Here is a 16104-nt window from a genome sequence, read left to right as displayed (position 1 = left end):
CAGGTCAATATGTAGTTAGAAATATCTTAGAGCTAAACATATTAGCAACAAGTTACAGATATCTAACCTTTCACTGTAAGGCCTACCTTACTCTTAAATATTATTATTATTGTTTTGTGTCAATTAGAAGAGCCCCAACTTTAGACACTTTTAAATCAAGACTTAAAACACTCCTGTTTGAGCAGCTACAGCTCGGTTTAAAATATTCTGCACTTTTCTGTAACGTCATTTTATTTATTTTCATTTATTTTAAATTGTTTTAATCATTTTACTTCCGTAGGTGTGAGTGTGTGAGTGAATGTGTGAGTGTGTGTGTGTCTGTGTTGCCCTGTGAAGGACTGGCGCCCCCTCCAGGGTGTATTCCCGCCTTGCGCCCGATGATTCCAGGTAGGCTCTGGACCCACCGCGACCCTGACTTGGATAAGCGGTTACAGATAATGAATGAATTAATTAATAATCATTTTACTCTTTTTATGTAATTGTCTTATTGGAAATGTATGATTTTATTCTGGCTTTTAATTTAATTGTTTCTTTATCTGTAAAGCACTTTGAATTGCTTCTATATGAAAGGTGCTCTATAAATAAACTTGCCTTGCCTAGAATGTATCTTGTGAAGGGTCCAGCTATTGACTTACAGCTTTTTTAAATTTTATTAAGCTGCTTTCTGTTTTTGTTCCTAAACAAAATATATATATTAAGAAAACAATAAGGACAGAGCACATGTAAGTTGTGCAGTGTAAATGTGTTCATGGCTATATCAGTTTGGTAATTTCTTATTTTTTAAAATAAGGTTGAGGCTATGATGTCTAGGGTTGCAATTTTCAATTGCAAAATTCTTTTGTTGCAGAAGAAAAATAAGCAAGTCTCATTAAACTATTTATTAAAATCTTTTATCCAAGCCCAAACATCACCTATCTTCTGATGTGATATTTATGCACCTCATGCAGTCCGTGTCCAATAGACATCTGCAGTGATGTTTAAGCTGCACTTCAAGCACTCACCTCCACTGTAAGCATCACATGCTCCACAGGAAACCACTTAAAAACAGTCACAGTCCTCAGCATCTTTCAGAGCCTGGGTTTTGGCTGAAGCTTTAGAAAATATACACAGAGTTTTAGGTTTACACAGGGGTCAGTGCTGAAGAAACAAATGGGCAATTGTGAGGTGGTGAGAACTGCAGATATAGATTTACTACTCCATAATGTTCTACGATTGTCAGGAAATATAGGGATTTACTCCACTGTATTCACCATTCCTATTCACTCATAAGCAGTAGGACATCAGGGACAGTGGGGACATGTCCCCTTCATTTTCTGGTGGATGGTGGGTAATGGTGGATTTGGTGCTATATTTTAAAAAGGCTCAGCAAACACAGACATAAAATGTTTCATGAACATTTCAGACCCAGCACTGACTTCTTTTCATTAATCACACCTGTCCGATGACTCTGAAAGCCAGCTCTCTATCAAATTATCTTCAAACTGCTTGCTATATTTATTCTACCATCTGAGATTTCCAAATTGATTTAAAATTAAAGAATATACGTACTACTTTAAACTACTAAATAACATAGACACAGACCGTAGAAGTTACCTCCAGGAGAAATTTTATTTCGTCTTTGAAACATATGCTGAATTACATTATTTATTACACAGCCTTAAATACTGCTCTGACTGTGGGTCTATTACTCATTATTTCGGTGTTGATGACGTCAAGACACGACTTGGAACGTGACGTCACTCTAGTACCGTTACTAAGAACAATTCCAAATTCAAACAAAGCGATTTTCTCTGAGCGAAACTGTGACTTTCTTGATCTTTCTCTAAAATACTGTTTAACACTTTTTACTTTTCTTCAGAGAGAAAATGAGGCGCCAGGAAGCAGCAGGTGAGTGAGAAGGCTCTCCAGCGCCTTCTGCTGGAGAATGACCACAACACATTTCCAAAATACAGCGCTGTACCGCCGTCGGAGGGCACTGTGTCCCCGCGCTAGCAGCTGAGACTGGAGAACTGTTCCTAACAGGAGCTGTTTTCCTACAGAAATATCTTCACAACGCTTGTGTCCCGCTGTAAAAACACAGTTTGCAAGAAGCTGCTTTCTGTACGAAATGAGCATCAGTTCTAGCGCTAGTAATCTGAATTTACACCAGTCCCACATTCGTGTTAATAGCTAGCTAATTTAGCTAGTGCTACCTGTTTACAAACTATCAGAATAAACACACTGGTTTGTTTTCATGCATTGTGGGGACACTACATAGACTATTAATTTCGCAGAAACTTAATTTTACTTGGTCCGTAAGTATTACCGTCTTAATCCTAATACTCACCTCAATATAACTTTTCTCTATCCTTAAAACACGTTTTTAACTTTAAATTTTGTCCTTGGAAAGTTACACACAGCAACAATCCGGTTGAGTCCAAGGCTGGACCGTTGTATTTTTCCGTTACTCTGAGGGTAGGCCTCAATCATTTTTCAGACGTTTGCTCTTGTTCTTTGATAAACTTACAGCGCTTATATCTACTTTATATTTTCACACATAATGTGTTCTGACCTTGTGTTTTAAAAAATATGTATAAAAACACATTTGCTTAAGTTCACAGAGTCGTTATAAACATTATATTGATACAGAACAATTCAGGCATTCAGATATATTTGAATCTGAAGTGAATAAACACACTGGAAATATATTACATTATTATGATATTAAAACAAATTAGTTTTGTATTTTGACATATTGTTGCATTATTTCCAAAATAAAAACCTTTCCAGAACAGGGCAGAAACATACTTAATATTTAATGCTTTTATTCCAACTGATTTTGGAGCATTGGTCCGTGTGCTGTGAAATGTTGACACTCGCACCTTTATACTTACTTCCTTCATTCTGTTTAGCCGTAGTCAGCACCGAGGGCAGTGTCCGAGTGAAGGAGGCGAGGAGGAAGTGGACACAGCCCAAGATCAGAGCCCAGTGTCAGGCTGCGACGAGATGCCACCTGAGCTCTGTACGCCAGGGACGTGACAGAGGTCAGCAGGGGCTGTGTGGCACATGTGCCCCCTCCGATGGACCCTCTCTTTCCCCTGGCACAGGCCACTTGCTTCATTGCCCAGAAGCGCAGACGTGTGGACAGCGTAAGGCACGAGTCGGACCAGCAGACCACCACTGACCAGTGCCAGGAGCAGAAGCTTCAGGACCATCCTGACCCCAGTGTCCCGTTTGGCTGGCCGACTAAACGGATTCACAAGTGTAAGAATGGGCTTTTTCTGTAAGAACAGTGTGGAGATGGTTTTAACTTTGTGACGGTGTTTGGGGCGGCCATGTTTCAGAACCATAGGTTTAATTTCTAGAGGAGGGGATTATTCTGATGCACTTTGGAGTGAGCACTGAGCCTAGATTTTATGTCCAGACACCTGCATCTCATATAAGAAGTAAGTTTAAGGTGAACCACACCACAATCTTCATAGAGAAGCATGAATAATAGAATGGGATGGACTATCTGCACATGAGGCTGAAGTCACCATCTTCACTGTCCTGTATTGGGGAGTGGGGAATGAAGCCCCTTATACATTTTGAGCACCATCCAATGTCTTATAGATGTTAGATGATAGAGCTAAAAAGATGTGTTTAAACCAGAACAAATCATCCAATGTGACCTCACTAGTGCTCTAGTGGCTGACGTATGGATTGTGTTTCAGCTCTTTTTGGGAGACTGTATAAGAAGTATCCTCTGTATCTCTGCTGGGCACTGGTGCGTTTGGCTCTGTCTACGCTGGAACACGCAGAGCAGATGGCAAACCAGTACGTCTGAACACCACACTACATTATTTACAGTAAATAGATGCATTTACAGATTATTATTGTTGACACTAAATCTTCTGTTCATGCCCTGCTTTTACACCAATTCATAAATTCAGTGGCTGTTTGTGTGTTTTCTTGGTGTTTCTCAGTGTTTGTATCTGTACTGTATATACATCCTGTGAGTCTGAGGAATGTTCCACTGTGTAAAAGTTATATTGAGAAATGACAGTAAAACAATGGCCTTGATTCAATGCTGCCTTTGATGTTACACTCGGACATCTCTCAGCGAAGGTGTAATGTTTCCTCAGGTCGCCATCAAGTACGTGTCCAAGGATGTAGCTGAGGAGGAACTGGATCTTGTTTTTTCAGGATTATTTTGTTTCTTTATATGTCTTTGCTTTTAAAACGAAAAGTTGTATCTCCATTTTGATTTTGGTGTAATTTTATAGTACTGAGTCAACATTACATGATTAGACCAAAGGTTTTGGTCCAACAGTGATTATACACAGCTCCTAGAAGGTAAATCCAGCCAGGATCCAATCCACTTTCTAGTATCAGACTTTTCTGATCCCCTTGATGATGTAGATAAGCTGTGGTAGATTGTGCTCAGTTAGAGAGGGACACCTTCCATTCTTCAAAACATCTGCTTCATTCTCTCACTGAGATGTAAACACATGCTGAGTGATCTGATGTGACACTTACACACTCAGATTTCTTTACAGTGGTGACAACACCAATATATATAATGATATTATATCCTTTTATTCCACTGCCAGCACCGTGGAGTCCTTCACTGGGACGTGAAGCCTGAGAATGTCCTGATTAACCCAGACTCCCTGGAGATCAGACTCACCGACTTTGGCTGCGGGGACCTGCTGCAGACGTCTGCCTACGAGTACTTTTCAGGTGACTGACCTCAGACTAACTTTACTTCAAACCCAATGTATCATTTTCTCAAGTTTAACCCTAAAAATTTGTTAGTACTAAGTCAGCCATCTCTGCCTGTTCAGACTGCACTCTTATTGTTGGTGATACCTCTGTCAGCCAGTCCTTTTCTACACGAAATCTCTGTGTCCTGTTTGACACCAAACCTTAGCTTTGTCCCACATATTAATCTCTGACTTATCTGCATAATTCCATCGACAAGGTTTTGCTATACGCCATCCTCTGCTTTCCTTGAGATCGTAGTGCATGCCTTCATTACATCACGGCTAGATTACTGTATTTCTCTATCCTATGACTTACATTTTAACACACTTTTCCCTCTTCAGTACATTCACAATTACACAGTCAGAGTCCTACTACACATCAAGAAATCTGCCCACGTCACTGGCTTCCAGTTACAAAAGAAATCTACCAAATCCAGCTGTTGACATTTAAGGCCTTGCTCCGACCCAGTTTTTTCCTCACTCCTATTTCCCTACACCCTTTTTCACAAACTAAGATCTTCAGGTTCTGGTCTTTTAGCTATTCCTAGTTTTAGACTTTCTTCTCTGGGTGGCGCTCCTTGGAACTCCTTAGCCCCCTTCTTCTGCACTCTCCATCTTCTCAAAGCCTGGCTAAAATCCTAACTTTTCTCAGAATATTTTCATTCTCTTTGATAGTTATTCATTCATGTTTTTATTAACAGTTTTTATTCACAATAAAGTGTAAAGAGTCCTTGGCTACGTGAAAGCCTTTATGTAAAGTGTAACATTCATTGATTCATTGTCTGTAACTGCTTATCAGGGTCGCGGTGGGTTCGGAGCGTACCCGGAATCACTGGTCGCAAGGTGGGAATACATCCTGGAGGAGGCACCAGTCCTTCACAGGGCGACACATACTCACACATTCACTCACACACTCATACCTACGGACACGTTTGAGTCGCCAATCCATCTACCGATGTGTGGCTTTGGACTGTGGGAGGAAACCGGAGCACCCGGAAGAAACGTGGACACGGGAGAACACACCTCACAGACTGTCACGGGGGTGTGAAGAGTGGAATTACGGGAGGCGGACACACTCGCTATAACACAGACAGTTTTAATAAAGAGATAACAAAACAAACGAACTTGAAGTTAAACACGAAATAACATGACTTATAAACATAGGAAAGAGAAGGAAACAACACTAGAGGACTCGGGCAGGAAACAGACAAGAGAGACGGGTAAGAGCGAGGACGAAAACACAACAAACGACAACGAAAACAAACACAAACAAAATGACCGATCCCAGGAAGTGAGGGAAGAGGGCTTAAATAAACGAACTTAACAAGAGACACCTGACACAGATAACAAAGACAATGACAAGGAGGCGGAAACAAAGGAATAACAACAAAGACAGAGCCACATGGAAGGGGAAAATAAACAAGAGAGTGCCAGGGTGTGACAGACGCCCCCCCCCCAAGACGCGCAACTCCCGGAGCGCGAAAAACGAGACTCTTCAGGAGCTGGCGCAGGAGGGGGCCAGAAGAACCAAAACAAAGTGTGAAACCACAATACTCAGAACAAGACAGAAAATGGAGATGGTAACAAGGGACTAGACTTAAACGGACACTGGACAAAACTAGAAAGAAGAGACGGGGAACGAGAGAAAACAGGGTGCTGCAATTTAGACTGGAAACTGAACGGGGACTGAGACAGAACAGGAGCAGAGATAGGAGACTGGACTTGGGACAAGACGGGAGCAGAAACAGGGTACTGAAACATAGACTGGACAGGGGGTCTAACTGGTGACTGGAGAGGACTAACAGGGAACTGGACACGAGACTGGACAGAACTAACAGGGGACTGGACTTGAGGCAAGGGAACTGGGACAGGACTAGGCAGGGGAACAGGGACCATAACCTTAACAGGGACTGACACGAGTACAGTGACAGGGACTGGGACAGAAACAAAAACAGACACAGGTACAGGGACAAGAACAGAGACAGGAACCAAGACAGGAACAGACACTGGAACAAAGACAATAGGTGGGTGGTACCCAGGACTGGCATGTGTCTGTGGAGAAGTCCGAGAAGCCAGCCTGGGCACAGTTCTGGGGATCGGCCCCGAAGTCCTTGGGGCCGTCCTACGGGTTAGACCGGGAGCGGCCGTAGCCACAGTCTCGGGGGCAGAAACGGCCGTAGCCACAGTCTCAGGCTCAAAAGCGGCCGAAGCCAAAGTCACAGGAGTAGGAGTGGCTTAGGGAGCCACACTCATGGAGACAGGAGGTCCTGCGGCAACGTCCACGGAGACAGGAGGACCTGCGGCGACGTCCACGGAGACATGGAGCCCTGCGACGACATCCACGGAGACAGGGAGCCCTGCGACGACGTCCACGGAGACAGGGAGCCCTGCGACGACGTCCACGGAGACAGGGAGCCCTGCAGTGACGTCCACGGAGACAGGGGAACCTGCAGTGACGTCCACGGAGACAGGGGAACCTGCAGTGACGTCCACGGAGACAGGGGAACCTGCAGTGACGTCCACGGAGACAGGGGAACCTGCAGTGACGTCCACGGAGGCAGAGGGATCTGCGACGACGTCCACGGAGGCAGAGGGATCTGCGACGACGTCCACGGAGGCAGAGGGATCTGCGACGACGTCCACGGAGGCAGAAGGATGTGGGACAACGTCCACGGAGGCAGAAGAATCTGCGACGTCGTCCACGGAGGCAGAAGGATCTGCGACGACATCCACGGAGGCAGAAGGATCTGCGACGTCGTCCACGGAGGCAGAAGGACCTGCAACGTCGTCCACGGAGGCAGAAGGATCTGCGACGTCGTCCACGGAGGCAGAAGGATCTGCGACGTCGTCCACGGAGGCAGAAGGATCTGCGACGTCGTCCACGGAGGCAGAAGGATCTGCGACGTCGTCCACGGAGGCAGAAGGATCTGCGACGCCGTCCACGGAGGCAGAAGGATCTGCGACGTCGTCCACGGAGGCAGAAGAAGCTGCGACGTCGTTCACGGAGGCAGAAGAAGCTGCGATGATGTTCACGGAGGCAGAAGAGGCGGGCGTCGCTCTTACGAAGACAGGAGAGGCGGACGCCGCCTTCAAGGAGAGCTCCAGGCGTGCCATGAGGCCTGTAAGCTTCTCCTGGGGGTCAGGAGTGAGCGCGGAGCGGTGCCTAGCGACGACGTCCATGGAAACAGGAGGCCCTGCAGCGACGTCGTCCACGAAGACAGGTGCGGCCAGAGGCGCCGCGCGCACGAAGACAGGCGCGGCCGGAGACACCGCGCTCACGCAGACAGGCGCGGCCGGAGGTGCCGCGCGCACGAAGACAGGCGCGGCCGGAGGTGCCGCGGGGCACGAAGAGAGGCGTGGCCGGAGGTGCCGCTCTTCCAGGAACAGGAGCGGCCGAAGGCGCCGCTCTTACGGAAACAGGAGTTGAGACGTCCAGCGAGGCAGGTGCTCGTGCTGCTCGCCGGGCACGAGTTGTGGATTTATTGGGTTTAGGGGGTCTGATGGGCGCACTCTTGAGGGATTCCCCCAGAGGTGCGCCCCTGTTAGCCTCACCTCCGTTGTCCTGATTTAGGAGGCTAACAGCCCCTACCCATAACCCCCCCCCAAGAATTTCCCCGGACCTGAGGGGATAATCCTCCAACGAGAGGGAGACTCCAGCCCGCTTTCTCCTCCGGATCCGTCGATTCCCGCTGGAGCAATTACTCGACTCCTGAATCGAGTCCGTATGACGAAGATAATTATCCGCGCCGGGCATGTTCTGGAGCCGTTGACTCCATTCAGAGGCCGCTCTTAAAGCCTCCTCTACGGGATCTCTGGGGCCTGTGATAAACGGAGTCGGGCGAATCACACATGTCCTTATTGTGATCGGTCATTCTGTCACGGGGGTGTGAAGAGTGGAATTACGGAAGGCGGACACACTCGCTATAACACAGACAGTTTTAATAAAGAGATAACAAAACAAACTAACTTGAAGTTAAACACGAAATAACATGACTTATAAACATAGGAAAGAGAAGGAAACAACACTAGAGGACTCGGGCAGGAAACAGGCAAGAGAGACGGGTAAGAGCGAGGACGAAAACACAACACACGACAACAAACAACAACGAAAACAAACACAAACAAAATGACCGATCCCAGGAAGTGAGGGAAGAGGGCTTAAATAAACGAACTTAACAAGAGACACCTGACACAGATAACGAAGACAATGACAAGGAGGCGGAAACAAAGGAATAACAACAAAGACGGAGCCACATGGAAGGGGAAAATAAACAAGAGAGTGCCTGGGTGTGACACAGACAGTCACTGGCATCGGGACTTGAACCCACAACGCCGGGACCCCGGAGCTGTGTAACAGTGACACTACCTGCTGCACCATGCCGCCCTAAGTGTACTATTATTATTATTATTATTATTATTATTAATATTATGATTATTATTATTATTACAGTATGTTTCTTTCTGGAGTTTTGTTATTTTTTATGTGTACACAGTTGTTTCAATTGAAGTTACTCTCTCAGTTGTACACACACAGCTTGTGATCACCATAGAATAACAATTACAGTAAAACTTAATATTCTTGAGCAGCTGCACACGAGCCTAAGCACCTCCTGCCCAAAGCCAATCGCTGACTAGAGGAGTATAAATTGATCCTAAATCCACAAAGCAGCAGTTTTCATTTTGTTCTGTCTGATATGTAACTCTTTAAAAGCTGTAAAGCCCTTAGCCAGATGGCTCACTATTGGAACACATCAGCGTTTAAAAACTGAACTGTGGTCAGTAGCCAGACTGCTCATTTTATTCTTTAATCACTATAGTGGGCGCTCAGATTTGGGCTAAATTTACAGCTGTTTTTTACCCTTCCTCCTCAGCATTCTGACAAGCATTCCTGCTAAGAGATATGAAGGGAATAGTACAGTTGTGTATTTTGTGTCTTTGTGTCTCCAGGCACGCTGCAGTACGCTCCTCCTGAGTGGTTTCGGCGCAGGCGCTATCTGACAGAACCCGCCACTTTCTGGTCTGTGGGAGTCCTGTTGTTCCAGATGCTGTGTGGCTACCTGCCTTTCAGGGAAATTCAGGGCATTTTACCATGTCAACTGCGCTTCTCTGAAGGACTATCCACAGGCAAGACCCTCCACACACACACACACACACACACAGATACACACATCCCCCTACACACACTTCAAGAACTAAATATAATCATTTAATTGGTTAGTTCTCATTGTTCTCATTGGCTGTTGTGTAACAGAGTGCCGTCACCTGATCCAGTGGTGTCTGAGCGTTGAGGCAGCTCTGGACCAGATCTTGTTCCACCCCTGGTTCCAGTGATCAGGTCAGTGCAGATCTCCCAGTGAGTTTCATCTTTAAAACAGTTTTAAAATGTGAAAATGTTTAGGAAAATACAAATCCATTCATATTTCACTGACGTTTATGTACTGGAGTAAAGGTAACTAGTTACTAAAAGGACTGAGTGAGGTGTTATTACATCATGTCGTCACTGATCTAATGTTCAACTGGTTTTCTTTGTTTAGGAACAGCGGAGCACTCAGTGCCACAGCAGACAACATCATCTGCTTGAGGGAACACCTCACCCCTTCACCCTCCTCCATTCCCTTTGGACACAGCCCCATTATCCTTCCACATTTTGTACATTGCACACTGTAATATACTCTAAATAGTAGTTCATGTAAATAATAGGTTTTGTAAATAATAGTTTAGGTCAATTTACTCATACCCTGTGAAAATAGACTGATCAGTCAAAAGATTATTGTGACCTCTTTATTTCTAAATTCGTGGTCCACTGTATCAGCTCCACTGACTAAATTAGTGCACTTTATAGTTCTAGAGTTACAGTTTTTAGCTCTGCACACTTTTAATATTTAGCTTTGTTTTCCCTCTGTTCTTCAATGGTCAGGACCCCCAGAAAGCAGGTATGTGGGCAGTGACATTGACATGACAGTGGTGTAAGGCCGATTTATATTTCTGCATTGAATTGTCCCAGAGCCTACGGCGTGGGCTTCGTAAGCGCCGTACACATTTATACTTACGCGTTGGTGTCTGCGTCTATCTGCAGTTACACTGAGACTGCAAACCAAATCCAAACACTGGAACCCCCCCCCACAACCCCACCCCCCATGCCGTAGGTTCAATGCTGAAATATACATTGGGCTTGTGTTTTAGTTTGGATCAGACACAGCGGTGCTGTTGGAGTTTTTAAACGCTTCTATGACAATGCTGGACCAGAAATACCACAAACTGTGCAGCAGAAGAAGAGCTACTGTCTCTGACTTTATATCTACAAGGTGGGTATGTTTAATAGAGACGAGTGTTTGAAAACTCCAGCACACACTAACCCACAGCCACCATATCAGTGTCACTGCAGTGCTGTGGACAATCAGCCATCCAAATACTACCTGCTCTGTAGTGGTCCTCACCACTGGTGAAAAGGGTCAAAGGAGGCTAAAAACGAAGAAGAGCAACTGATTTGCTAGTCTTTAATTACATAACCACAACGTTTATCTTAATGATGAGTTGAGCTGATAAGATGGACAATGAATGCAGAAACAAGGTCATTGTGACTTGGCTGATCAAGGTAAGTAGTCATAAAAACTATTAAACATTTAGGCGGCACGGTGGCGCAGCAGGTAGTGTCGCAGTCACACAGCTCCAGGGGCCTGGAGGTTGTGGGTTCGATTCCCGCTCCGGGTGACTGTCTGTGAGGAGTTGGTGTGTTCTCCCCGTGTCCGCGTGGGTTTCCTCCGGGTGCTCCGGTTTCCTCCCACAGTCCAAAAACACACGTTGCAGGTGGATTGGCGACTCGAAAGTGTCCGTAGGTGTGAGTGAATGTGTGTGTGTCTGTGTTGCCCTGTGAAGGACTGGCGTCCCCTCCAGGGTGTATTCCCGCCTTGCGCCCAATGATTCCAGGTAGGCTCTGGACACCCCGCGACCCTAAATTGGATAAGCGGTTACAGATAATGGATATTAAACATTTACTAAACTATTAATTAAACTTATTCACTAAACTATGTTAAATTACTAAATTATTTATTAATCCAGTTTATTCAACTATAAACATGTTCTATTTATTACATTTATTTACTAAACTATGAAATTAAAATATGCATTATTTAAACATACTAATGTATTAAACCTATTAAACACATTTAATTAAATATTACAGTACTAAATATATTTATTAAACAATTAAGCATTTTAAGCATTAAGCATTCATTAACTATATATTAAACATAATTACTAATTTTAGTTCTATTTATTCAACTATTAAATGAAACATTCATTAACTATTAATTAAAATTATGTATTAAACTAGTTATGTTTACTGAAATATATATTAAATCTATTTATTAAACACGTTTTGTAAATGTTTAAAGAAGAGTTAAAAAAGTACGAACTGGATTCCAAAAAAGTTGGGACACTAAACAAATTGTGAATAAAAACTGAATGCAATGATGTGGAGGTGCCAACATCTAATATTTTTTTCAGAATAGAACACAAATCACAGATCAAAAGTTTAAACTGAGAGAATGTATCATTTTAAGGGAAAAATATGTTGTTTCAAAATTTCATGGCATCAACAAATCCCAAAAAAGTTGGGACAAGGCCATTTTTTTTCCATTGTGTGAGTGTTCTTACAACACTCAACAGACGTCTGGGGACAGAGGAAACCAGTTTCTCAAGTTTAGAAATAGGAATGCTCTCCCATTCATGTCTAATACAGGCCTCTAACTGTTCAATCGTCTTGGGCCTTCTTTGTCGCACGTTCCTCTTTATGATGAGCCAAATGTTCTCTATAGGTGAAAGATCTGGACTGCAGGCTGCCATTTCAGTACCCGGATCCTTCTCCTACGTAGCCATGATGTTGTGATTGCTGCAGAATGTGGTCTGGCATTATCTTGTTGAAAAGTGCAGGGTCTTCCCTGAAAGAGATGATGTCTAGATGGGAGCATATGTTGTTCTAGAACCTGAACATAGTTCTCTGCATTAATGGTGCCTTTCCAGACATGCAAGCTGCCCATGCCACAAGTACTCATGCAGCCCCATACCATCAGTGATGCAGGCTTCTGAACGGAGCGTTGATAACAACTTGGGTTATCCTTGTCCTCTCTGGTCCGGATGACAGTGGCATTCCTGTTTGAGGTGCAGTGACGTTTAAGGGCCCGGAGATCACGAGCATCCAGTAGAGTTTTACGGCCTTGACCCTTACTCACAGCAATTGTTCCAGATTCTCTGAATCTTTTGATGATGTTATGCACAGTTGATGATGATAACTTAGAAGTCTTTGCTATTTTACTGAGTAACACCATTCTGGTATTGCTGCACTATCTTTCTGTGCAACAATGGTGGAATTGGTGATCCTCTTACCATCTTGGCTTCAGAGAGACACTGAAACTCTGAGAAGCTCTTTTTATACCCAATCATGTTGTCAATTGACCTAATTAGTGTTAATTGGTCTTCCAGCTGTTCGTTATATGCTCAATTTCCTTTTTCCAGCCACTTATTGCTACTTGTCCCAACTTTTTTGGGATTTGGTGACACTTTAAAATTTTTAATCAACATATTTTTCCTTTAAAATATTCCATTTACTCAAATTAAACTTTGATCTGTCATTTATGTTCTATTACAAATAAAATATTGACATTTGCCATCTCCACATCATTGCATTCAGTTTTTATTCACAATTTGTTTAGTGTCCCAACTTTTTGGGAATTTGGTTTGTAATTAAATGTATTACACGACTAAACTTACTGATTATACTGTTAATTCAGCCTATTAATCATTAACTGAACTATTAAATATATTTATACAAATTTTATTAATCTCATTTACTAAACTCTGCATTAAACTTATTTAGCCAGCTATTAAACATATTTTCAAAACTCATGTTTATTGAAATATTGAATGTTTATTAAGCTATTTATTACATTTTAAACATATTTATCAAACTATTAATTAATATTTCAGAATTCCAGTGCAAATTTTAACATGAAATTTAGACAAGACATTGGCTTTAACTACAGAGTAAATTAAAATCATACCAGAACACTGGTGAATACTTTATTTCCCTTCATGTAAATATTTGTAAACTGTGTTTCAGATTTTTTTAAGTTAATATTTAAAACTATAGACTCATTTTAATGTTTTACATTGTCAATAAAAATAATTTTATTTCCACATAGCCAATAAGTTTATTTCATTTTAATGCAAGTCAGTTTTAGATAAGAAAACCCCTGAAGGACAAAGCAGTAACAGCGGTTTGATGATGATGATGATGGTGGTGGTAGATGGCCATAAAACAGGCAGAGTTTAAATCATGGCCTGGTTTTCCTTGTTCTTTCTTTAATGTCAAAGATTATCAGAAATATTATGTACTACCTGTATGAAAGCAAAGCTCTTTCACCAGATTTTGAAATATTTCCACCTATGAATTTTTTCACACTGAAATTATGCATCTGAATTTTGTTGCTATTGAATTAAAGTCTTCAGATTTCCACCTCTGAACATTTTTCTTGGAAATTATGCATCTGAATATAATTGCTCTTGAATTGAACTCGTGAATTTTCAAGAACACTTTTTCACTGTTATTATTTAAGGTTAATAAATTCAGATAAATAAAACTCAAGCTTAAAAAAATCCAGTCAATATATTTTGAAGTTGCTCAAATTCGATACACCAAATTCTGATGCCAAAATACGAGTGAAAAAATTCACTGTACATATCCGGGATACAAAGGATAAGCAATTGATTTTGTCTCCAATCGAACCAACATCCAACCATGACGCTGAAGTTTGCTACTTATTCGCCAGTTTTATATTCTGATTTTCTGTTTCACCTTAAATGGTGCACTAGTTGCATTTTGTCTCTGCTAGATGGCAAAATACGAACACAACTTCCATACCGTGGAAAAACTACACGTTTAGCTACCTTCTGCGGATATTATCTCTTTATTTTCAAAGTGTCTCAAAAATCTGAAAGTCTCACTAAAGACACAATACAACAGACTATTGATATCCTGAAGATGAAGAATTTTTACTGTGAAATTTTTTTGTAATGGTGCTGTGAATATAGCATGTGATATGACTTTGTGGAATATTTGGAAACATGAACTGTGGGTATACAGTGAACATGTGAAACGTGTGAAAATTAGGACACCCCATGAAAGCTTTTGTCATTTTGAACATATTTAAACATATGGACATTTGACTTTCATTTGAACAGCACTTAGAAATGGAGCTTATACAAATAAAACTGAAACTGATTTTTTGTGCGGAAAAAGTTAAGTCACCCCCACATTTATTACTATTTAAAATGTCTATGTTTAGAATCAGGTGCACCACATCAGCTGCAAATGATTATCGTTAAAGAGGACATTGTAAGAGGCTGTTATTTAAACCTCAGACATTAGTTTCATTTGCTGAAACTACGGATACTGGAAGCCTGTGCTAGCATTTCTCCTGCAGTGTTGCTATCAGTGTGAGGAGAGGGTTGCATTGACAATCCATTTGGATTTTTGAGAATGTGTTGCATAATAAGTATTTTATATACAAAGCGATTGAGGTATATTTAAACATAAGGCCTTAAGCGCAGTATTAAGAAATGTTCACTGTTTTATATGTTTAGACTCATGCTCTGTGTCTGTGCTCCACAGAGAGAAATGTTTAGGATAAGCTGTCAGTGAGGGTAGGAGACTATACATTTTACCCCTCCCTTAAACATGCAAATGTAAACCAACCTCTACGTTCACCATATTTGGAAAGGAGAAAGAACCATATAGATTGGGGTCTTAGCCGAGGAGAGGGAGAGAGAAAATAGACATGGGAGGAGAGAGAATTTGAGCACTGAATTGAACACTCCTCTCACGGGATCCTTAAGAACCCGTAAGACACTGTTTCTGTAAATAACGATGTATTTACCCCTTTAACCGTGTCTGCAGAGATTCTTTTCCATCACCTGTCTTCACAACACAGCAAAGTTAACAACAAAGATGGCGACGAGGATGGGATGCTGAGTTGTGGCCTTCCTGCTTCAGACGGCTCCTGCATTCGAACTCCCGCTTAAAGCCGGCAAATAGAAGGTGAGATTTTCACAAATTTGAGCGCTGGTTGGGTGTTTGGGCTGTCTGATGCAGAAAGAGTTGCACCGAGATAGACTCATTAGTGTATGCAGTGATGTGTTGATGATGGTGTTGGATAAAGTTTCTCCATTCTAAATTTTTAACTACAGTAATAGAAAAATAGAAATGAAGGAAATAAAAGGGAGCAATGAAGTAAAAGTAAAAAGGAACAGATGTAATGGAAAAAGAAAAGGAAAGGAGAAGTGGAAGTATAAGTGTAGAATAGCTTAATTAGTAACGATAGGG

General features: G+C 42.4%; 1 protein-coding gene across 1 annotated transcript; it reads left to right on the top strand.

Moving 5' to 3' along the window:
• The first annotated feature begins 1865 nt into the window (after nucleotides 1–1865).
• LOC136664498 (serine/threonine-protein kinase pim-1-like) lies at nucleotides 1866–11843 on the top strand. The gene is made up of 8 exons (XM_066641675.1): nucleotides 1866–1887; nucleotides 2892–3001; nucleotides 3087–3243; nucleotides 3719–3795; nucleotides 4572–4701; nucleotides 9672–9848; nucleotides 9976–10059; nucleotides 10259–11843. Exons 1-7 carry the CDS (start codon nucleotides 1866–1868, stop codon nucleotides 10053–10055), a joined length of 753 nt encoding a protein of 250 aa, XP_066497772.1. The 3' UTR covers nucleotides 10056–10059; nucleotides 10259–11843.
• Nucleotides 11844–16104: the final 4261 nt, after the last annotated feature.

The sequence above is a fragment of the Hoplias malabaricus genome, chromosome 13 (genome assembly GCF_029633855.1).
Source record: "Hoplias malabaricus isolate fHopMal1 chromosome 13, fHopMal1.hap1, whole genome shotgun sequence".
In the NCBI taxonomy this organism is placed as follows: domain Eukaryota; kingdom Metazoa; phylum Chordata; class Actinopteri; order Characiformes; family Erythrinidae; genus Hoplias; species Hoplias malabaricus.
Note: the sequence above shows the minus strand (reverse complement) of the source record. Positions and strands in the feature narration are given on the sequence as shown.